The sequence below is a fragment of the Neomonachus schauinslandi genome, chromosome 4 (assembly GCF_002201575.2).
Source record: "Neomonachus schauinslandi chromosome 4, ASM220157v2, whole genome shotgun sequence".
In the NCBI taxonomy this organism is placed as follows: domain Eukaryota; kingdom Metazoa; phylum Chordata; class Mammalia; order Carnivora; family Phocidae; genus Neomonachus; species Neomonachus schauinslandi.
In genome coordinates this window covers 186,267,500-186,290,359 of record NC_058406.1, presented here as the reverse complement: position 1 = coordinate 186,290,359, position 22,860 = coordinate 186,267,500, and the positions used below count along the sequence as shown (strand labels likewise).

The following is a 22,860-nucleotide window of genomic DNA, read 5'->3' as shown; positions in this document are numbered from 1 at the left end:
CCTACCTACCCGCCTCCCTGTCCAGCCACCACCTACCCACCCATCTATCCATCCACCCACACATGCATTGGTTCACCCATCCATCTCATCCACTACCCGTCCATCCATCTTTCCTCCTGTCCATCCGTACAAGCCAGCTGGGACCACTTCTGCTGAGTTTGGGGGTCCAGAACTTAAGGCAACTGAGGGTCCTTTGCAGGTTTTATGTACCATTCTGTTTTTAATTATTTTTATTTATTTTTTTAAAATAACGTATTGTTTTCTGATTGTGAAAGTAGCATATGTTCATTATAGGAAATGGGGCCGCACAGGATGTCTGAGGAGCCACTGTTAACGTTTTGGTACTTCCTGCCAGCCTCTTGTCAAGTCCTTACGCGTTTTGCAGAATTGGATTTCAGTGAATAATGTTCCGGATCCCACTTTTTACCATTAGGAATCTGGGGTGTGTGTGCCCTCATTACACACTAGAAACACGCTCTTCAGAGCTGCGGAGGACACTGTTGAACCTGGGTGATTAGCGGGAACAGTGCTGTGGTGGATCCTTCTATTCGTACCTGTTTCCAGGTTGGGTCCCTGGAGCGGTGTCCCCCAGGTTGAGTGGCTGGCATTCTCAGGGCCCTGGCCCCTGAGTGTGTTTCCAGGGCTGCCTTGCCCAGCTGGCTGGAGGCTGGGGTCACCGGCGTGGGCCTGGAGAGGAGAGCCGGCTCCTGCACCTTCCTGCCCGACGCCGGGCCTGCCCGTGTGATGGAGTGTGGCTGGGACCACTGCCCCCGTTCCTGCCCCATCGACCTCAGCTTTCAGATCCAGCAGCTCTGGCTTTGGCACCTTCCTGTCCGCCCCCAACCAGAACCCCATTCCTACCAGAGCCCCTCTGCTTGCAGGGTAGCTCCTCACCGGGCTGCAGGCCTCGGGCCTTCCAGGACCCCTTTCATGGTGGAATTTGTGCATATCATGGATTGTTAGCATTTTTAAATGACTGAGGCTAGCATAAGCTGCCAACTCTGGGTTTTCTCCATGTTGACAGTCAGTGGCTTTTTTATTTTGTCAAGGAAGGACTAAAAAAGGTTCACTACGATCCATTATTGCCCTTACTTTGCAGAAGACAAGGCATTTCGGTATGACAGAAGCGGGTGGGCTCTGATCTCGGGAGAGAGGACATTCCTTCAAGATGAATACATTTAGCGGCCTAAGATCCTCACAGAGTTGAGCCTGATCGTCTCGCCTTGCGTGAGACACGTGTGGGCTTTGGCATTTGTGTCAGGACTCTGAGGGGACCCCGCCTTGGGCACTGTCATGGGCTCCCCGGTTGGCTGAGGTGGTCAGGTTGGAGAACTCCCTCCCCTGTGGAGTGAAGCTCAGTGGCCGCGGGACCTTGTCTACCTGTCTGTCTCTTGGGGGTGTCACTCTGGCTGCTGTGGAACGGAGGGATGGGTATTCCAGCAGCCCTGTGTGAGCAGTGTGCCTGTGGCCAGGGGCCTGTCCCCTCAGCCTCATGAACACGCTGTGGGACAGGCCTGGCTCCGGTTTGTAGGGCCCCGGGCACAGCATCAGGGTGGTGGGGCTCGGCCCACACCTGGCTGCTGCTGGGCTGTGCACACAGTAGGCAGAGAGGCTCCTTCTGGGCTGGACGTGGACAGCTCCCCAGCTCTGGTGCTCTGGTGCTCCCAGCTCCTCCGAATGGGCATGGGGCTGGACCGCACTGCCTGCCTCTCACAACAGGCTGGAGTCCTGTGGTGGTCGAAGTGCAGACAAGCTCTCCCCGTCTGTCTGCCACATTGGCATCTGTGAGGGGCCCTGTGGGCTTCGGCCTCACTAAGGCATAGGGAGGGCCTGCACGGGGCCTGGGAGACGCCAGGAGAGTGGTCATGGGGGTCCTGGAGGCTGCAGTGGGCTGGGTGCCCCGAACCAGGACCGGCGGACCTTGGGGGCAGAAAGCAGAGGCGGGCGGGTGGCCCTGCCCGGGTGTGTGGGGTGCATGCCAACCCCTCACCTCTCACTTTTCCACCTTCACACGGGCATCTCTTCCTCTAGTACCTGCCCAGTGCCACCTCCCTCAGGGGCTGCTCCTCAGCTCCCTCCCCCAGAAACACCTCGACTGCCGTATCCTCTGCCCGGGGTGATAGCCCCAGGGGCAATGCTTGGGTACATGTCTGGAGGCTCATGAAGCAGGGCACCCCGAGGGATGCATGGGCCATCCTGCTGTCCAGCATGGCCTGCCTTTTCTACTCCAGAGCCCCCCCTTAGTGTGCCCCCCACGCCCCACGGTGGCCTCCCCCCACCCCCCACCACACTCCCTGGCACCCCACCGCGTCTGTAGCCTGGTGCCCTGGCCAGCTCAGCCCTGGAACCATGCGCTGACAGGCTGCAGCAGTGGGGCATGGCGGGGGGCAGCCTGTCCCCTCCTGGCTGTGTGACATGCAGTGTGATGCAGGTGTCCCTGTCTTTGACGTGAGGACCCAGGCCCTCCCAGCGGTGTCCTGTGGGAAGGTGGCAGTGAGGGCGTCCGTGCCTGGTGCTGGGCTCAGCCCCGCAGAGGTCCAGTCAGATCTGGCTGCAGTGGGAGGATGGCCAGAGCAGGGGTGCAGGTGGAGGGAGCCGTGGGGGACGGAGAATGGCCTCAGAGGGTAGCAGTGCTTCCTGAAGGGTCTGGCGGCTGCCTGGGCCCCCAGTTCAGGAGCTCTGCTGCAGTCCCCAGAGCCCCGAGACCCCCCCGCCCCGTGTTGCTGGAGGGGGCCTGGCTGGGCGGGGGGTGGGGAGCGGAGCTCTGCCTGGAGGCCTGTTTGGGGGTGCTTGCTGATCACCAGGTGTGTGGGGCGGCTCCTGCCTGGAGGCGGGGCGGGGGGGGGGAGGGGTGCCTGGGGGGGGGGGGGGGGGGGGGGTGGGTGGTCTGGAGCCCTGACCCATCCTCAGGGGGCCATGGCAGTGCCTCCTTCTCCTAGTGACCGGCCTCACCCACCTGCCTCACAGGGGTGCGGGTCCTCATTTGACGATGGAGGCCAGGTACCTGTCAGGCTGCCCCTGCCCCCATGCGGTGCTGAGGGCCTGGTCCTGTCCCTGGAGCTGGTCTGCGGGTTGCTCCTGCTGTCGGCACTTCTGTTCTCCATTCTCACCCAACCCAACGGCACCCCTCCCTCTCCCTGGTTTGCAATGCAGGGGTGAGTCCGTGTTCACGAAGGGGGCTTCCAGCCTGGAGAGGGGAGGTGATCACCCAGTGTCCCACTCCTAGTGTGGGACAGAGGGGACGGTCTCCCTGGGATGTTCTGACCGTCGCAGGTTTGTGGGGGCTGCTGCATGCGTGTCCTCTCACTTGACCCTGTGCAGGTCGAGGTGGCCCCATGTGGGGTCCCACGCGGGGGGGTGTGTGAGAGGTGTCTGCTCAGGGTCTGCCCGATGCCGCCCGGGGGTTAGGGCTGAGGCCCAGGGTCGGGGGGCAGGGTGGAGGCCCCGGTGGGCGGTTGTGGGGGCAGGGCAGAGACCCTGGTGGCGGGATAGGGCCCTGGGGTGCCCCTGGCTCCGAGTGGGCAGCACCTTCCTCCCCTCGGCAGGATTTGTGTCCGGATCGGCTCCGAGGCGATCAGGGAGGCCTGGATCACACTAATCCAGCACTGCACGGGGCTGGGGTCTTGGAGGGGCTTAGTGCTGACAGCCCAGGGCTGCTGTGGAGGCACCGGGCAGGCTCTGTCTTCCTCCTCCCAGAGCTCAGACCAGCCGGATCTGTCGCCATGTGAGCTTCTCATTCCAGCCCGGTCACGCGTGCACGTGGCTGCAGAGACAGAGCCGGGATTTGCTTAAGAACCGGGGTTGGGGGGACACACTTCCAGCCCGCTCTGTCCTCTGCTGTCAGAAGTCATCCGCGGTGGCATCGGCCCCCATCATCTGGGCTGACCTGAGATCTGCCACTGACTCCTCGGAGCCGCCTCGGGGCCCAGGGCCTCCCTGACTCCATCAGAAAGCTGAGGCGGGGGAGGGAGGACTTTCCCGGGCCGCACACAACTGCTCCCGGGAAGTTGGGGTGCCGGCACCTGTCACCTTAACCTGGGGACGCTGTCAGGACTCGGGCGTGATGCTCAGCTCCGTCTCTGGGGGAAGCCTGACAGCAGCCCTGGGGCCAGACGCGAGGCCTGGAGGCCAGCGGGACTGAAACCTCAGAGCTGGTGAGCCAGATTGGCAGGTGCTGTGAGGAGGCTTGTGTTGGCTCCAGGATATCTGGGACTCAGCTGAGAACACTCAGAGCTGGGGTGCCTCTGCAGCTGGGGCTGGAGCATCTGGAAGCTTCTTCACCACTCACGGTCAGCAGGCAGATGCAGAACTGAGCTGGCATGTCCCCCGCAGCATCCGCACGCGGGCTCCCTGTGGCACGGCAGCCTCACGGGGGCTGAACTTCCTCGGCTCAGGGCTCCGGCGCAGATGCTCTAGCGAAGAAGGTGTGATTGAGCCTGTCCCGATTCAAGGAGAAGGGACCCAGCCCCACCTCTCAGTGGGAGCAGTCAGAAGCTTTTGCAGCCACTCTTCAAACTGCTGCAAACTCCAAAGCAGCAGTGGGCATGTTGGAGGAGCCCCCGAAACGGGGGTCTGCCCAGGGGGGTCAGTGAGGTGGGCACAGGCCAGACCACATGGGCCTTGTAGGCCTGGCACATGGCTTGGGCTTTATATGCAAAGCAGTGGGAAGCCAGTGGAAGGTTCTAGAATGCAGTGGCATGATGGATGGCCGTGAAGGCAAGTTGGAGGAGGAGGAGGTCACTGTGGGTGGAGGGAACTGCAGGGCACTGGAGCCTGGAGAGGCAGGGAGGATTGCTGTGTAGGGCCTGGACAGCCGCCCCCTCGGCCTGGACAGCTGTCCCTTTGGTCTGGTGGGTCAGGGGCTGAGCTCCTGCCTGACTGGTGACCCCCGCCCCCGACCCCAGGCAGCTGGGACCCTTGAGCATCCCCAGTGGCCACACTGCTGTGCTGGGGGATAGCCTCGCCTGTGGGACTGGGTAAGGGCAGGCCCGGGTGCTTGCCTCAGGGCCTTGGGACTGGTGAGCACATGTTGGGCACGTGCTGGGCCCACAGAGCATGGGCAGTTTCCTCCTGGTTTCCCAGAACCTCCTCAAGGCCTCAATGGCTGAGTAGTATTCCACTGTTGGACGTCCCTCCAAATCCGTAGGTCAAAACCTAACCCAGGGGGACGGGGCTAGGAGCGGGGCCTCAGGAAGGGGAGTAGGTCCTGCGGGGGCAGCCGTCACAAATGGGACGAGCGCCCATGTAAAAGGACCCCAGAGAGCCCCCTGGCCCCTTCCACCCTTTGAGGATGCTGCAAGGAGGTGCCATCTGTGAACCGGAAGGCGGTCCTCGTCGGACACGGAAGCTGCCAGCATCCCGATCCTGGACTTCCAGACTCCAGCCGTGAGGGGACTCGTCCACTGTCTCTAAGGCGTCCAGTCGTGGTATTTGTTAGAGCAGCCTGAGCATGCTGACATACCGCTCATCAGCTGATGGGCTGGGGACTGTTTCCTCTGGGTCGTTATGAGGAAGGCTGCTGTGGGCTCGTGTGTGGATGAGCGTTTTCTGTTCTCTCGAGGGGGCACCTAGGCGTGGCATTGCTGGGCTTGGCTGTGTTTAACGCTGGGGCACTGCCAGACTTTTCCACGGTGGCTGCGCCGCCTTACCTTCCCACCAGCAGTGCGCGAGGCTTCCGACTCCTCCACGTCCTCGCCGGCACTTGTTACCCGTCTGTGACTGTAGCCATCTGGTGGGGACGAGGCGCTTCTCACTAGGATGCTGATTTGTATTTCCTGATAACGACGTTGAGTGAGCATCTTTTCACAGGCATGTTGACCATTTGTATGTCTTTGAAGATGTGTCTGTTCAGGTCCTTTTCCCATTTTTGAATTGGGTTCTTTGGTCTTTTTATTGTTGAGATACTCTCTCCTTCTAGAAGCTTCTAGCCTGTGCATCCCTTGCTCTCCTGGGCTTTTGCCTTCCCTGGTGTGGATCATGCGTCATTCTCCTTTGCTGGCTCCTCCTCCTTGTTCCAGCCTCTTTCCTTCTCTTGCTTCCTTCCCATGTTGGGGGAGCACACATCTGTGGCGTTCCCGTGGCACGCTGTCCCCTGAAGAGACGTAGCTGGTGGCCGTGGGCGCCCCTCACCTTCACCCGCCCTGGCTCTCCTGCCCAAACGTGTCTCCTCCCTGCTCTGCTCCTCCAGAGCTCCTGGGCCTGAGCCTCCAGGCCCCCCTTTGACCGCTGATTTCCCGTCCTGGCCACGCTTCGTGTGCGACGCTGCCCCTCACTTAGCCTCCTGACCCCTGCCTCCCTGTGCAGCTCGGCCGGATGGCGCCCCTTCTTCCGCAGACTTGCCTGGGCACCAGAGGCTGGGGGGTGCCTGGGTCTTGCTGGCTGCCTGCCGTGTGTCCCGCCTGAGCCCTTGAGCTCCCCTGAGCCCCTGGGAATGCAGCATGGGGCAGGAGTCCAGGCTAGTTTTTTTGTTTTTAGCATGATTATCTAGTTATTCCCCACTATTTGTTGAAAGGATTGTCCTTTCCCTGTTGTGAGTACCTTGGCACCAAGGTAACCAAAAATTACTTTATCATGTATGTGTGGCTGCATTTTGGGTTATTCTGTTTCATTGGTTTGTACGCCTGTCTTTTTGACAGCACCGTGTTGTCTTAATCACTAAGTTTTAGAGTAAGTCCTGACATCCGTCCTGGACGCCTACAGCTTTGTTCATCTTTTTGTGAAATTCTTTTGGATACTTCCAGTGCTTTGTATTTCCATATCAATTTTAGAATAGCTTGTCAATTTCTGCTATTTTCTTATCCTGCTTTAATTTTACTTGAGATTGCATTGATTCTATAGACCAACTTAAGGAGAATTGACCTCTTAACAATCTTGAGTTTTCCAACCTGTGAAGATGGTCAGGATTTCTCTGATGTAAATGTTCTTCCATTTTCTCCGGCAGTTCCTTATAAGGTTAATGTGCAGGTTTTGTGTGTATTTTATTCAATTTATTGTTAATAATTTCGTGTTTTTTATTTTATTTTTATTTTTATTTTTATTTTTTTAAAAGATTTTATTTATTTATTTGACAGAGAGAGACACAGCGAGAGAGGGAACACAAGCAGGGGGAGTGGGAGAGGGAGAAGCAGGCTCCCCACAGAGCAGGGAGCCCGATGCGGGACTCGATCCCAGGACCCTGGGATCATGACCTGAGCCGAAGGCAGTCGCTTAACCAACTGAGCCACCCAGGCGCCCAATAATTTCGTGTTTTTTAATACTATTCTACAAATTATTATTGTTTAAATTTCACTTTGTGGTTGTTGGTTACAAGTGTACAGAAATACGCCTGATTTTGTGTGTTGCCTTGTGTCCTGGGACTTCAGCCGAACAAGTTCTCTTCTTTGTTCTGGTTTTCCTAGAGTTTTTATAACGAATATGTGTCAAAATGGAGGGTGCCAGGAGGGCAAACTGTGGGCCATGGGGTGGGAGGGAGCGTGGGGACCATGGGAGGAGGTGCAGTAAGGAGAGTGGGGGGCTCAGTGGTGCACAACGATTGAGTGAATCCGAGGGGAAAACGTGTTCTGCGGTTTCCCGTAATTTGTTGGTGGCCTGGTGGAAAGGGTGCTCACGCTGCGGTCCTCAGATGGCACCCTCCCAGGCTGGCCTGGGGGCTCCTTCCCATCCCCCCCACCCCGCCCCCGGCTCTAAGCTGCACCATCTGTGTGGCCTAAGGGCAGGTGTCAGGGACCCAGGTGCAGGTCAGACGGTGCCCCCACCCCTGCCACGCGGGGTCTTGCAGGGAGCAAAGGGGGCATCATGCTGCAACTCAGAGGGTCAGGAGGGCTCCTCTCTGGTGCATGTGCCCGTAGAAGGCCCGAGGGCAGGGTTTGCCCCCGGTGTCACTCTGTTCAGGGGGGCCGTGGTCACCCTGAAGCGGGTGAGGAGCTGGTCTTTTCAGTCCCTTCGCGGTCACACTCAGAGCCACAAACCACAGTCCGGGGCCCGGCCCCCAGTGTTCTCGGGTCTGGAGGTGGGAGAGTCACCCCGGCCCACAGCGGCTGTGGTGCCAGGGGTGTCTGCGGCCACGCCGCTCCCCCAGCTTCCTGACCTCGCTGACCCCCGGACTCTGGGCCCAGGCTACTGCCCAGACGCAGCTTGTGTGGGGGGCATGCAGGGGCCGTGCGGGGAGGGGCTCCTGACCGTGGCAGCTGGGGAGTGATGTGCACTGTGGGCCGTCTGCCCCAGTCCAGGCTCACCCCTGTCGCTCTCTCCCTCCTCCCTCGCCCCTGTCCCTGCCTTCTCCATCTGTGGGTGTGTCCGTCCGTCCCTCTGGGCCTCTGACCCTCATCCCCTCCCGTGGCTGCTCTCTTGTGCCTCTGGTCTTCCCACTGGTTCTCCCGCTCCTGTTCACTTGTGCCGCTGCGACCCCTGACCCTTGCTCCTGCTCTTGTCCGGTCGCCTTTCTCCACCCCGGCCCCTCCCTCTGTCCCCTCCCCGTCCCCTCTCTCTTCCCTGGCCGCTGCAGGCACACGGTGCAGCAGGAGACCAACAAGACCATTGAGGCCAGCACCAGTGCCCTGAGGCAGATGTCGGCGCTCCTGCGGGGCTGCTCCCGGGTATGTGGCCCTGGCGGCTGGGGGGGTGGAGTGGGGGGAAGGCCTGGGGCTGGGGGGCCCCTGGGGAGATTGGTGGGCCCAGGATGCCTGCGCTGGCCTGGGCTTGGCGGGTGCGCCACCTGGGCCGGAGCTCGATGTGCTCGCTGGGCACCTGCCGTATGCCTAGCGCTGCTGTGGAGGCCCCGAGTCCTAGCCGGATTGTCTGGACAGAGACGCCTAACACCCCGCCCCCGCCGCCACCTCCCGTCACCCACCCTCCACCCCTCACCACCGCGTCCTCACCCACGCCGGTGCCCACCATCAGAGCACACACGTAGTCACGGGGTCACAATTGCCACCATCCTTGCAGCCACAGCCCCCTTCACAGCCCTGACCCTCATCACATCACCTGTGCCCCTCCCCATGCAGCCCCTCCCCCGTCCCCTTCACCCCTGGCCGCTTACTTCTCTCCACCCCCTTTTACTAGCTCAGCACATCCCCATCTTTGTTATCCACGCCCTCTCCCATTCCCAAAGGCTGGGGGCGTGTGGTCACAAAGCCTTAATTACTCTTAAACCCTCGGCCGTCCTGGGAGAGGGGCCGTGTTCATGAGTAAAGCTCATCACACGCTGCCCAGGGTGCCTGCCCACTACACCGGCAGACCTGGGTGCCTGTCCGGCCCGGGATGTGGAAGTGTGGCCTCTGCAGACAGAGGCTGGACCGTGCTGGGGAGGGTTCCCGTGACAGGCCCGGGGAGCTGACTCTGCCACCATCCGGTGACCGCGGCGGTCCGCCAAGCGAGAGCCGGTGCAGACGCCACGTGCCGTGTGGCCCTGTGCATGTGCTCACGTCGGGTGCGTCTGGCCGTCCTGCCTGTTGCTGTCCTCAGCCCCTTTATCTGGAGGGACGCCGAGGCCTGGAGAGTGTCCCGCACAAAGCATCTCAGCCAGGGAGGAGTCTCAGCTAGATTGCCCCTCTGGTTTTTCTGGGCCCACAGTCCATGTGGTCACTGTGTGCACCACGAGGGCCGAGACTCCGAGCTTGAGTTCCTTGGGGGGTGGAGGGATCGCCTTTAGCCTAATGTGTCCTTCCATTTGTCTACCCACCCATGTAGCCACCCGTCTGTCCATCCATCCACCCATCTAAGAACCCAACACACACTGATTGAACACCTACTGTGTGTGAGATGCTGAGAGAAGGCCACAGATGAGGCTCTCGCCGTTCCGTGGTCGGACAGCCTGGCTGGGAGGTGCTGGAATTGCTCCCTGCTGCCTCGGAGAAAAGGCTGTGCCCGTCACACGGGGCTGATGCTGGATCACCCAGCCAGGAGAGCGCTGAAGAGTCCCTGGGCTCTCGGCTCTGTCCCGGCACACACATAGAGTGCCCCTCACAAGAGCCTCCCCCGGACACTAAAACAGGCTCCTCAGACCCGCAGTCACATGGGGACCACACCGAGTCCCTCTGAAAAGTGCCCATCGGAAAGCTGGTGCCCCTGAACTGTGGCCAGCCTGCTCTCCTGCAGGGGCTCACATGAGCTGCATGGCGGCGGCAGAGGGGCGGGCACCGAGCTCGGGGCTGAGTTCCAGTTGGAGGTGGAGAGAGGCCCCCCGGCAGGGGTGGACACTCTGTGACTTGAGATGCAGGGTCTGCCTCTCCTGGGAGATGATGGGGGCAGGAGGGTCCAGGAGTCCACGTCGTGGTTCTGGTGCAGGGCACAGGGCATCGGTGTGGCTTTGTGCCGGTGTGGCGTGGAGAGACGTGAGCGTCGGGTCCTGGCGGCCGGGCGGTGCTCACGCAAACCTGAGCAGGCAGTGCCGGGTTTCGGGGCTGGCTGGTCTGTCTCCTTGCTCGGCAGTATGTCTTGAGCGCTGGCTGTGTGCCAGGCATCATCCGGGGCACTGGGGTGCTGGAGTGTTGGCCCCCCGTCAATGTTGGCAAACAAGACGTGAAGGATGGAGGCCGTGCGCACTGCCGAGCGCCTGGTGGTGGGAGGGAGGTTTGATGAGTGCAGTTCTGACCCTGGGGGTGAGACCCAGCCTGGCGTGTGCTTGGCCGCAGGTCCCTGGAGTCAGCGGCCGGGCTTCATGGCCTGCCTCCACCCCCGTGCGGCCATGAACCCTCTTAGAACTCAGGCTGAGGCCTCCTGAGCCGTCAGGTAGAAGTCGTAACACTTCTCGTTGTGGGGACCAGACAGGTACATCATGGAGCAGCGCCTCGCTCCGCGGCCAGGGCTGAAGATGCGGGATCTGCTGGGGATGGCGTCTACACGGGTGCTGGCCTGTGATGGCTGGGGCACAGTAGACGGGGATGAGCCCAGTCCAACAGCAGCGCGGTGGTGGCAGCGTGAGGCTGCGGATGGGGGGCCGATCGTGGGGAACTGCAGTGCCCAGGGATGGAGGAGGCCGTGGGCGGGACGAGGCCTCGGCTGTCCTTACAGCCCACCTTCTCCCTTTGCAGCAGGAGTGTGTTCAGCTGGACCGCCTGAAAACTCAGCTCTCGGATGCCATTCAGCGCTATGGCGTGGTGCAGAAGGTGCGGCTCCCCAGGGAGGCCTGGCGGGCTGGGTGGGGTGGGCCTTGGGCCCTGCAGCTCCCCTTCTGGCAGTCTTGTCCCTGGTTGGCCTGGTGGGGTCCCGTGCCCTAGAGCAGACGGAGAGCCAGGCCTGTAGACAGCCGACAGTTGCCAGGAGCCATGACCGCAATGTGTGTAGTGAGGGATGTTTACCTGAGGGTGCTGCCTGGGAGGCACCTGGCAGGTGGGAAGAACGGGCATTCCTGTTCTGACAGGTGAGGACACTGAGACCCAGGGCTTACGTGTGGGGGAGGGGGCCACCCACCAGATTGTTGGCAGAGCCCGGCCTGGCACCCAGCCCGGCACCCAGCTTTCCCGAGGCCCAGGATAGCTGCGTCCTGTCACAGAGCTGAAGGTGGGCTCTGCTGTCAGGTCTTGTCCACTACCTTGTGCTTATCTGACCGTTTCTTCTCTCTTCCCCACCTTTTCTGTTCTTCCTGTTTTTCTCCGTTCTTTAACAGAAAATTGCAGAGAAGTCCAGAGCCCTGCTTCCCACGGCACAGCGGGGTGGCAAACAGCAGGTGGGTGCCGAGTGATTCCTGTGGTCTGTGAGCGTTAGGTGACGGCCCAGCATCCAGTGCCCTTTGTGCTTGGGGAGAAGTGGGAAGCACTGGGCAGAGGCCCCATCCGAGGGGGCCTGACTTGGCGAAGAACCTTTTAAAAACCAGCATTTTGACCTTAGTTCCCTGGCACAGGCCGGAGACAGTCCTGAGTGCGGACAGTTCTGCGTGCTGCGCAGGACTGACTTGGACCCGACCGGCCCTCCGGGGAGCAGAAACTGATAGAAATGGGAGGCACAAGTGCGCCTGGAGTCCTGGATGAACAGGGGAGAGAGTGGACAGAAACAGCGCTTGACGGTGTAATGGCTGAGATTTTTCCAAGGCTCTCCAAGTATTTCAAGTCACAGCTTAAAGAACCTCTGTGATAAACAGGGTAAACTTACCAGTACTCATATCATAATAAAAATTTGAAAACCAAAGACAAAAAAATCCTAAAAGCAGACTAAAGCCCGAGAAGAGAAGTCACGGCATTTTTCAAGGAGCGACAAGACTTACACCGGACGCCTGAGGTGGGTCCATGGAAGCCGGACAACAACGCGGAGCCGTCTTTAAAGTACTGAGAGAAAGTGGTTGCTCATGTGGAATTCCATGCCTGCTGAAAATATTTTTCAGAAATGAGGGTAGAATGAAAACATTTTTGGAGAAGCACAAACAGAGGGAACTTGCCATCGACAGAACTCTGACAGGACCACGGGGAAGTGGTCCTGGGCAGATGGGTGCCAGCGGGAGGGGCCGCGCATCCTGGAAGCGCTGATGTGTGGACACATCTGAGCTAACGTTGGCTGTTGAACAATGGTCCCTCCTTGCGGGGCTTGGACGCGGAGCACCTCCCAGGAGCCTGACCGGCGGGCAGCACAGGAAGAGGGATGAGCCGCGTGGACGCTGCGTGTCTGCAGCCTTCGAGGAGCGACAGGAGCTGTGGCCTGTGGCAGCTTGTGGTGAGCCAGTGCGTCCCGCCTTACGCAGGGGACACTGACGGACAACATGAGAATATCAGTTACAGGGTAAGTTAATATAAACAGGAAATAATAAAACATACTTGACTAATTTAAAAGAACGCCAAAAAAAGAAAAAAGAAAATAGGAAGGAAAACAGGAAACAAGTTGTAAGATGGTAGATTTATACCAGGTTTGTTTATAACTCCATCAGAACGACCTGACCCCTCCGATGAAAAGGCCCAGATTGTCAGACCTGGTTAACTCTAAATCCAGAAGCGTGTTGAGAGTTAGAGGATGGACAGAGATACGTGTGAAGCCACCGTGCAAGGAAGACCGGCGCCCTGTGCCCGGGTCAGAGTGAGCGAGTCCGTGCAGAGCGGCGGCCCTGCCTCACAGGACAGCGTGGTAATTCACGTACAAGATGCGGTTCTGCCTCTGTGCCTGATAACATAGCCTCAAAATACGCAGGACAAAACCGACAGTGATAAAAGGAAAAATGGTAAATCCACAGTCACAGGTGGAGATTATAACACACCTGTCGAGACGACTAATGAAGGAAACAGGAAAGTTCGGGGAGGGTCTGAGAGACTCTGTCAGCGCGATTAATGAACATCGTCTTGCCAAATGGTCGCTCGCGACACGGTAACCAGCTGCGGGAGAGCGAGCGGGAGAGTGTGCGTTCCTGCCGGTGTGCAGCGTGTGCTGGACTCTCCAGCCAGTCTCTGCAGGTTCCAGAGGGATGACGTGACCTGAAGTACGTTCTCGGATCAGCGCAATTAAACTCACATTTGATACCAAAAAGGCAATTTCCAGGCTTGGGAATGAAAATAATACAATTTGAAGGAACCCATAAATCAGAGAAGAAAGCACGGTGGAAATTGGAAACCATCGTGAAGTGAACAACGGAGAGAATGCAACAAATCCAAACTTGGGATGCAGCTGAAGCAGCGCTCCGAATGCTTCCCTCAGAAAGAAGAAAGTGTGAAAGTCACGGAGCTCATTCTCAATCTCATGAAGCTGAGAAAGCAACACCAAATTAAATTCTAAGAAAATAGATAGGAAAAAGCAGAAATCAATGAAATATAAAGTAGATGCATATTGGACAAGTCCAACAAAGCCAAAACATTTTTTTAGAAAGATTAATAATAAATCTCACATGATTAGTCACGATACATAGAGAACAGATTACTAGTATCGGGAATGACAATGAGCATATCGTGGATGCTACACACTAGGAAAAATAGAAGTTTGAAGATACTATGATACAACTTTACATCAATAAATTTGACAGGTGAAATAGAAAATTTTTTTTTTTTAGAAAAAAATGTAAGTTACCAAGACATACAGAAAGTCTGGAAAGCCCAGTATTTATTACAGACATGAAATCAATAATTAAATAATTTCCATTGTTAAAATCCCACCAAAAAAACTCTAGACCTAGATGATTTTACTGGTGAATTCTTCCAGATATTTGAGGAATAAGTGTTACTAGTTTATACAGACTCTTAAATAAAAGACAAAAAGAGGGAACACATGTCACCTTGCTTCACGAGGCCAGCAAACCGTGATTCCAAGTTCCTATGAGGGTGTCACAAAAAGGAAACTAACATGTTCTCTCATGAGCATAGGGACAAAAACCCTAACCAAATCACTAAAAGGCTAGATCTAGTAGTACGTAAAAAGGTAATACATCGTTACAAAGTGGGGCTTATTCTGGGGGTATGGAGTTGGTTTACGTTTGGAAATAGCCCATGAAAGCCGCCGTGTTCATAAAGTAAGAGAATCTACTGGGTTGTCCCAATAGGGAGAGAAGAGCACCACCGAGGGTGGGGAGCAGCACTCTCAGCTGGTGGATACGAGTGCCTTCAACCTGAGGTGGGCGTCTTCAGAAGCCCTACAGTTAAGTGCCACCCTTACTGCTGAGACGTTGGAAGCTTCCTCCTGAGACCCAGGACGTGACGCGGGTCTAGCACCGTTCTCTTCCCCACCGCCCTGGAGGGCGTGTCCAGTGCCCTGAGACACGACACAGAAGTGAGAGGCGTATGGAGGCCTGGGGAGGAAGAAGCCCCATCAGAGACCGCGTGACAGTATTACTGGAAGATGTGGATGAGTCTGCAGTGAACTTAGAGCTAATAAGCGGTGGTAACAGGGTCAGTATACAAGGAAGCACTGTGTGCTAGCAGAAGACAGTGTGCAACGAAACTTAGAAAGTGACCCCGTTTGGAATGGCATCGGGACTAGGAAGAAGCCTTCGAACAGCTATTTGAGCAAGGGTGCTGCCGTGCACTAGGGAGTGGAGGGTCTGTTCAGGGCTTGATGCTGGGTTGGCCAGGGTTTGAGCTGGGAAAAAGGATCCTGTTGAGCAAATGACAAGTCCAAGGCCAGACACCCCTAGCTTTGCATCTCGGTGTTGGAGTAGCCAGGGAAACCGTGCATTCAGTCCCCGTGAAGAGAAGAGCCAGCAAGATCCGCTCGCGCGGTGGGCATGGTCCCCTGTGGCCAGTGGGTCCCTCCTGGCGGTTGATGCAGGGCCATTGGCTTGCACGCCTCCCCCGTCCTAGAGCAGAAGGACCCTGTCCCCTCCGCGCAGGGGACAGACACAGCAGTGGGCTTGGCCAGGTGCCATGGGATGCACGTGCTTTCGCCGAACAAAGAAGTCTGCATCGAGTCTGAAACAGGGAAAGACGTTGTCTTACGAGCCAGCAAGCCTGGCACGGCTGTGAAGGCTCTGTCTCTTGGTGAGAAAGTGCTCCAGGCCGTGGTCCATTCTTATGTGGCTGAGAGGGGCCAGGAGGGCGCATGCACAAGACTGCCATGGCCAGCAGGTCCTTTACCGCAACCCGCCCCCCACGTGCAAGAAGCACTTCGGCTGGAACATGGACCTACATGTGAAAGATAAGGCAATGAAGCTTCTAGAAGATACCATAGGAGTCTGTCTTCACATCTTTATGGTGAGCAGACATTTCTTACACAGATGAAAACGTACCAAGTATAAAGCAGATCAACTTGACTTCCTTAAATTAACACACCCTTAAGGGAGTGAAAATCAGTGTGAAAGAAGGTGTTCACGTACGCATGTCTGGAAAGGACTGATGTCCGTAATATGTGAAGATCTCTAAGAAATCAGTAAGAGGCAGACAACTCATTTCAAAACCATGAAAGGGCAAGAGCCTTAGGCATGTCACAAAAGGGGACGTCCGCATGGCCGGCAAGCACACGAACGTGTGCTCAGCAGGCGTCATCTGAAGCAGGCCGAAGGAGCCCATGGGGCTCGGTCACTGCCCGCCCCCTTGCACACACCAGAGTACTCCGCGCAGTCAGCCTCCAGAGTGCCGGGAGGCTGTGGGGCAGCCGGAAGCCTATGCCGATGGGAGCTGGCGGACGCCACCCTCTGGGCCCTGAAACACTTCCTGGATTCATGTGTTCTCTTTCCTGCGACCTTGCAGTCCCTCCCCAAGCGCATGGCCGGTGGGGATGCACGTGTGCGTTCACCTGAAGTCGCCAGCAGGCCCACTGTGTGATCTCAAACAGAGTGTTGAGCCAAAGAAGCCTGAAACCAGAGAGGAGGGAGGGCAAACCCCGGCCAAAGTAATGGGCAGGGTTAGAAGCCAGACAGTGTTTCCCTTGGTTGGGGGCAGCATGATGGCTGGGGGGCTGCAGGGGCGCATCTGGGGTCCTGGTGATGTTCCATGTCCTGCCTGAAGTCTTTTCTTGGTAAGAATTCAGACCTGTGCACTTCTGATTTCTGGACCAAAGATGTGTTGTGTTTCAGCCACATTTTTTAAGAAGGAAGAGGATGGTCAGCAGTGTTTCTGAGAATTATGGAAGAGGAGGGTATTTCCAGGAATTCTGCAAACTGTGAACAGTAAGATGACGTGTCATCCTGTTCCACACAGGGGTGGTTGTGACACTGATCTCGCAGACTTCGGAGCTGCTGTCTGCAGGCTGGCGGTCCTGGCGGCGGGTGGGGCGCCCACCGCCCACCTTCTCCCACCGGAGCCGAGTGCCGGCCGTGGCCATGAGCAGGTCAGCCCTCCGGGCCGGTCCACGGTCAGTCTCAGACCCGGTCAGGCCCAGCCAGGGGGCAGCGCCGTGTGTGTCTGGGCTGGCTCCTGCCCCTCAGTGGGGACGGTCTGCGGTGTGCGCTGCCATCGGCCGGCTCAGCGTAGGTTTCTGCCAGAGCTCCGTGTGTTTGCGGCCATGGTGGGAAAGACATGCTTCATCTTCCTGTGTTTGCTGGGACTCCTGTCGTACTTCCCCGCCGGGCACAGGGTGGGGTGCCCCTGGCGTCTGGGCCCCAGTGCTGTTATTTCACGTGGGTGTCGGGGGACAGATCGCTCTAGTCATGCTACTTCTGACATTCTGGGCTTTGACGAGTCTCCAGAAACTTCCACCAGTCAACAAACAGTGTCATTTATTATTTGGAGAGATTGATGACCAGCCTTGGGCTGCTCCACAGAAGCAGTTTTCCCAAGCCCGTGACCGGCTCGCGCCCTGACCCCTGCCCTCCCACCAGGGTCATGGATGTTCCTGCGCGGAGCCTGGGGTCGGAGTGCGCGAGAAAGCGGCCTGTTTCCCAGAGCCCCTGAGAACCCAGGGGGCCCGCTGCGCACCCTCCCCGCCTCAGCTCTTCTCACGGGAAACTGCTCTCAGCCCCGCGGTCCGGCAGTCGCGCTGGTTGGTGGGTTTCTTCCGTACAGAGTGGGACCCAAACCGCGGCCTTGGAGGGAGGAGAAAGCCGGCTTTGTTGGCCGCCTCTTGTGCTGGAGAGCCGCCACACGGCTGCCCCCCCGCCCCGGCCCAGCGCCTTGCCAGCAAACCCTAATCCCAAACTGGGCCTTTGTGCGGAGAATAAAGGGGCGCTTTCCGATCCTGCCAGGAGACCAGGTGTCCAAGCCGTGTCCTGCTGCCCTAGCTTGTTGCGTGCTCCTGGGGGGTGGGCTGGCCATACCTGTGTAGTGTGCAGGCACCTTTTGCTCCCAGCTGTCAGGCTGCTTCCACGGGCCCCAGAGTCCAGGGCAGGTTACGTGTAGTGTCCTGGGCATGTCTGTCACCCCGTGTCTGAGCGCTTCTGCCTGCTGGTCTGTAGGCGTTGTGGTGGTTTTTCCAGTTCCTTCTCTCAGGGCTCGTGCTTGCGGTGAGCCTTCCTGCGTTTCTGTCCCCAGGTGTACAGACAGGGGGCCCTCGGGGATTGTCAGGTGTACCCGGGAAGCTTCCCGAGCGCCATGCCCAGGCAGTGTCCCCGGTGGAGCGGGTGGCTGTGTGGCCTGGCGTGGGACGGGCCCCTGGGGGCGGGTGCCTGCACCAGGGGCAGCACGGTCCCTCACGGCTCCCCTCCTGCTTCCGCCGGCATGTCATCTTCATGTGCACCTGCTGATGCAGCGAGGTGTTTCATTCTGCTCGCTCCCTTCCCGGACTCTGGGGCGGGGGTCTCAGTGCCATGCCGAGGGTGGACAGGGCTGGGGGAAGCCAGGGAACTTGCCAGGCTGGCAGCCAGTGAGGGTTGGGCCCTGGGCCTTGCGTCTGGGCCCAGGTGTGAGTGCTTAGTGAGGAGACCCCCGCTCGGTCCCTTTTGGTGGGAGCGAGGGTGCCCGGCAGTGCCCGAAAGGGATGCGGGACAGGTCAGACCAGCGGCGCAGCTGTGTGGTGAGCACCTGGGGATGTGGGGCCCTTGTCCATTCTGCAGATGAGGACACTGAGGCCCAGAGAGTGCGGTGCTGGTCCAGAAGCTGTGCTCGCTCCATGGCAGCCCCTCCCGCTGCCGCCTTCCAGCACCGCTCACTTCCTCCCGCCCACGCCGGGAAGGGGAGGTGGTAATTGCCACCTTGGACCAGTAGCGCTCGTCAACAGAGTTTTTAGATCTTTTATTTTATGTTCACGTATCCACGTCTTTATTTCTGTAAAGGCCTCTGCTGACTCTGGGGAAATGGGGGAAGAGCTTCCTCCCGTGGTAGCGTGGTGTGGGGGCAGAACGTCGGCTTTGGAGGAGAACTGGGTTAGTGGGGGCCTCACCGCTCCCCCTGGTGGACCCGCACCGTCGGCCTCTTTGCCTGAGCGTGAGCGTACCCACTTTACAGGTCGTGAGCCACGCTGCGGAGAAGGAGCACCTGGCCTCCCACCTTGTCCCTGCCGTGGCTCACAGTGGTGGCCGTCCCGTGGCCACCGGGGCCTTCTGCAGGCCTTTGTCGAAACTGCTGAAATGGTTGTTTGGGTGACTTGTTGGTTTCTGTGTCCACCAAGTCCATCGGGACACAGGGCTCTTACCGTCTGCCCACTGTACCCCCCGGGCCTGGCATGGTGTGGGCCAGCACGGGCCCAGAGAGTGTGCGGAAAGGTGGTGCTCTCCCCGCCGCTGAGGCCCTCTGAAGGCTGCCCGTGGGGGCCATACTGGGCCGTGGCATGGCCAGCACCCTGCCCTGTGGCCCCAAGTGGCACAGGAGGGTGGGAAGGTGGGCTTGTCATGAAGGGAAAGGAGAGAAGAGGCAGGTGGTAGCCTCTGAAGCCTCCTTCCGGGCTGCCCAGCGGGGAGTGTGCTGGACACGGAGGGAGGTCCCGTGAGAGATGGCCAGCCCTGCATTTCAGTCCCAGCCCGTTGCCCAGACACGCGGAGGGGGCTTGACCAGGGTTCGAGCATTGGGTGATTGGGGGTGGCGGCTGCACCCTGCCGTCTGTTCTCGTACCGGCACGACCTCTGGGCAGGCGGAGGGTGCTGGGTCAGGGTCAGCACCTGAGGCCAGACTGAGGGCAGGAGAGGAGCCGAGGACGCCCGGGTGCAGCTTGGGGGACGGAGTCAGCTGGGGAGGAAGCTGCTCCAGCCAGGGGCTCAGGCCGGCCCCTCCCTCAGCCCTGGTCTCGGCATGTGGTCCTCTTCGCTTCTCACCCTGGAACTCCTCTGTGTCAGAATTGGAGCCTGGAGTCCCAGCTTCACATCCTGCCTGTTGCGGATTCCTTGGCCTCTTGGCCTCAGTGTCCTCATTGGTAAAATGGGCGCAGTGCTCCTTTTCAGGGTGTTCGGGGTTGTTGGAGATAGCTGGCTGGAAGGAGCTTTGACATACTGGGAGGTGAGGAGCATGGGGTCGCCAGGTGGCTCTGCCCATCCTCCAGTGGCCCTTTGAGTCCCTTCTCTTACACACTCACCCGTGTACACACGTGTATGTACGCACCCCCACACACCCCAGCCCTGACGTGAAGCGCAGCTCGGCTGACTTAGGGGTGGGAGGGTGGGGAGCGGGCTGTGAGCTGGGGCCTGGCTTTCTGATGGGGGGAGGGGCTGAGGCGGGCACATCGTCGTCTTTGCTGTTGCATGTTTTCCGTGTGAAGCCAGGACTCCACAGTGGGACCCATTCCCACCTCCTGCACTCCCTCACCCCTGGGGGTGCGAAGGGTGGAGACAGCCCCCCACAGGCACCCCTGTGCGTCTGCTCACTTGTACTCAGAGTCCCATCAGTGAGCAAATCGTTAATTGAAGGGAAAAGCTGCATTTTACTGAATTCCAAAATTTGGTAAATTAAAGCAATCAATACAGAATGAGATGACATAAAGAGCTCTCTGGCTCCCCTTTCCTGGGACCCAGTGTCCACGAGGCCATGTGCAGGACCCGCCGCCCCTGGTGATGTGTGCGCCCTGCTGTGTAGGAGGCCACGCCTCCGTTTCCGCAGCCCCTGCCTGGCGGCTGGACCCTGACTGACCTGTGGCTGCCCCCAGAATGGACTTCCAGTGGCTCACAGCCCTGTGAGAAGCTGCAGTTTGTGTCCACGTGCGAAGGGCCGTTTGTCGAGTTATCACCAAGAGCTGGGAATGCGAGGAGTCTGTGCTCCAGCAGGGCTGTGGGGTGGGGGGCTGCCGAGTGTGCCCTGAAGCCAGGCCTGGGATGGCCTGAGGTGGGCTCTGGGTGTCTGCCGGACCCTGATCCCTGCAGCAGCCCTGCATGGCCGGCTGGAGGCCTCATGGCTGCAGCGCCCGTCAGGGCTGCAGAACCCAGGCTGTGGGTCCTCTCCCCTCCAAGAGCATGGGCTGGGGGGCCTACAGACCCCTGGCGGCCCCTGGTGCCCAGAGCCGAGCCTTAGCCCCGACGGGGAGCTGCCTGCCGTGAGCCCGGGGAGCAGCGGTGGCCTGGGCCTGGTGGCAGCTGGGCGCACCTGCGCTAACTGGTCTGTGTCTATTGTCAGCAGAGTCCCCGGGCGCCTTTTGCTGAGCTGCCTGATGATGAAAAGATCTTTAATGGGGGTGACAGCATGTGGCAGGGCCAGGAGCAGGCGCTGCTTCCGGAGATCACAGAGGAGGACCTGGGGGCCATCCGGCTGCGTGAGGAGGCCATCCTGCAGATTGAGGTGAGGACCTGGCCTGGTGAGTGTGTGTGTGGGGGGGTGATTGTGCGAGTGACGGCACCGCTGGCCTCTTGTCCCTGGGTACTGGGAGTGTGCTGAGAACGCGGCGGGACGCTGGCTCTGCCAACAGTGGGCCCTGAGCCCCCGTGAGCCCCCGCGAGCCGCCGCATGTACCTGTGGGCGCATTCTCTTCCCCCCTGGGCCTCCGTCTCCTCATCTGCCTGGGAAGTTGGAGCTCCTTCCAGGGGCTGGGTTTCTGGACACATGTCCTCTGAAAGCAGCTTCTTCTAGAAAAACAGGAACCTGGGCAAGTTGGTAAACTGAGTCCCTGGTGCAGGACCTGTTGCCATGTTTGCTGTCCCACCCTGGAAGGTGGTGGATGCCCTGCCAGGGAGGCGGGGTTCAGCCTTACTTCTGGGGCCCCCTCCCCACTTCGGCCACTGCCTCCGTGAAGCCCCCACCCCTTCACACTGTCCTGCTCCTCGAAGGGGAAGGTGATGGGCTGCTCCCCTCTGCTGGGACATCCAGAGTAGGACGAAACGCACGCATGCACGCGCGCCTACGGCCCTCTCTGTTACAGCAAGACCAGCTTTCCACCAGAAGCTGAGAAAGGGATCCAAGCATGGTTGCCCCTGAAGACATGGGGTGCTGGGGTCCCGAGAGGCAGGGAGATCTGCCTCTTTGGCTCAAGAACTGAGGTCCCTGTAGGAAGGGCCTGACAGCCCCTCTGGCACACTGCGTGTGGGTGGTGGGAAGAAGGGCAGAGGTTGGGAAGCCGGGCGGTGGGGGGTCCTGTGCTCGAGGATGGGGCCTTGTCCTGGTACCAGGTGGGGTCCACCTCTGAAGGTGAAGCTGCAGGATGGGGTTCCGAGGAGCCCCTTGTGTGAGTGCGGTTCCTCCCACATCGGGCAGCCCAGGCCTGGGCCCTGCTCTGGTTCTCTGTGTGGTGTCTAGTCAGAGGGTGGGCTTTACCAGGGGTGGTTGGCCCCATCAGCCGAGAGGGAGGGGCCTGGGGCCCTGGCCCACCTAGGACCTGGGGTAGTGTGGGACCCGCCTGAATCCAGCCAGTCTGTTCTCGGCCCTCAGAGCCTAGTGGGGGTCAGCTGGGTACCACTGTGGCCAGCCTCACGGGGAGCTGATGTCCTCATGTGCAGCACGAGGGTGATGTGGACCTGCGGTCGGGCTTGCCCGTGGGTCTGTCCCCAGTTGTGCAGCTGGCCTCGGTGACGGAGCTGCTCAGTGTGAATGGGGGGGGCAGAGGCTGGAGTCCCGGGGACAGGTGGGCTGCCCCAGGCCCCCACAGGGCTGGCCTGCAGCCCAGCTGCTCAGGGGGCTCGGGGGCTGCCCAGAGCTACAGGGGACAGTGGACAGCGGTGTGGGCAGCAGCCTCAGGACATGCGTGGGCGGCTCACGCTGCCGCCACCTGCAGTTTCCCTGTGGAACGGAGCTTCTTAGCACCCCCAGTCTGCCCCCCACGTTCTCCCCTTTGTCCCTCCCAACCTCTGGCGGCTAGCCTGTTACTGTCTGTCCGTCCACCAGTTCCGGGGCCCCCCATCACGTGTCAGGCCCAATCCCCAGGGCCCTGCCTGCGTTGCTGGCCTGACGGAAGCGGTTGAATGCACTGTACGAGAGGCTAGTGCCCCCACCACAGCAATAGAGGCCTGGGGCCTGCACCCCTGACGGCGCTGCCCTCCTTGCGGACACTGAGGACCCCCACAGGCAGCCTCTCATCCTTGCGTGGCTCCCACGGGGGGAGTTGCTCATGGCCAGCAGGGTCATCAGCTCACTGTCCAGGTGGGTCTCTGCCTGTCCAGCCCTGGGCCCACTTTTTGGCAGCGTGGCTGTCCAGGGGTGGGATGGGGGCCTGAGCCCCACAGATGCTGACCCCCAT

The 22,860-nt window shown here is 59.4% G+C and overlaps 1 protein-coding gene across 1 annotated transcript in view; it reads left to right on the top strand.

Moving 5' to 3' along the window:
- The window catches only part of TSNARE1 (t-SNARE domain containing 1), a 93,856-nt gene that overhangs the window by 50,877 nt on the left and 20,119 nt on the right, over positions 1-22,860 (top strand). The window contains exons 7-10 of the mRNA XM_044914693.1: positions 8,504-8,598; positions 11,011-11,105; positions 11,606-11,665; positions 20,814-20,972. Coding sequence (XP_044770628.1) covers positions 8,504-8,598; positions 11,011-11,105; positions 11,606-11,665; positions 20,814-20,972 — 409 coding nt within the window. The remainder of the gene's footprint in view (positions 1-8,503; positions 8,599-11,010; positions 11,106-11,605; positions 11,666-20,813; positions 20,973-22,860) is intronic.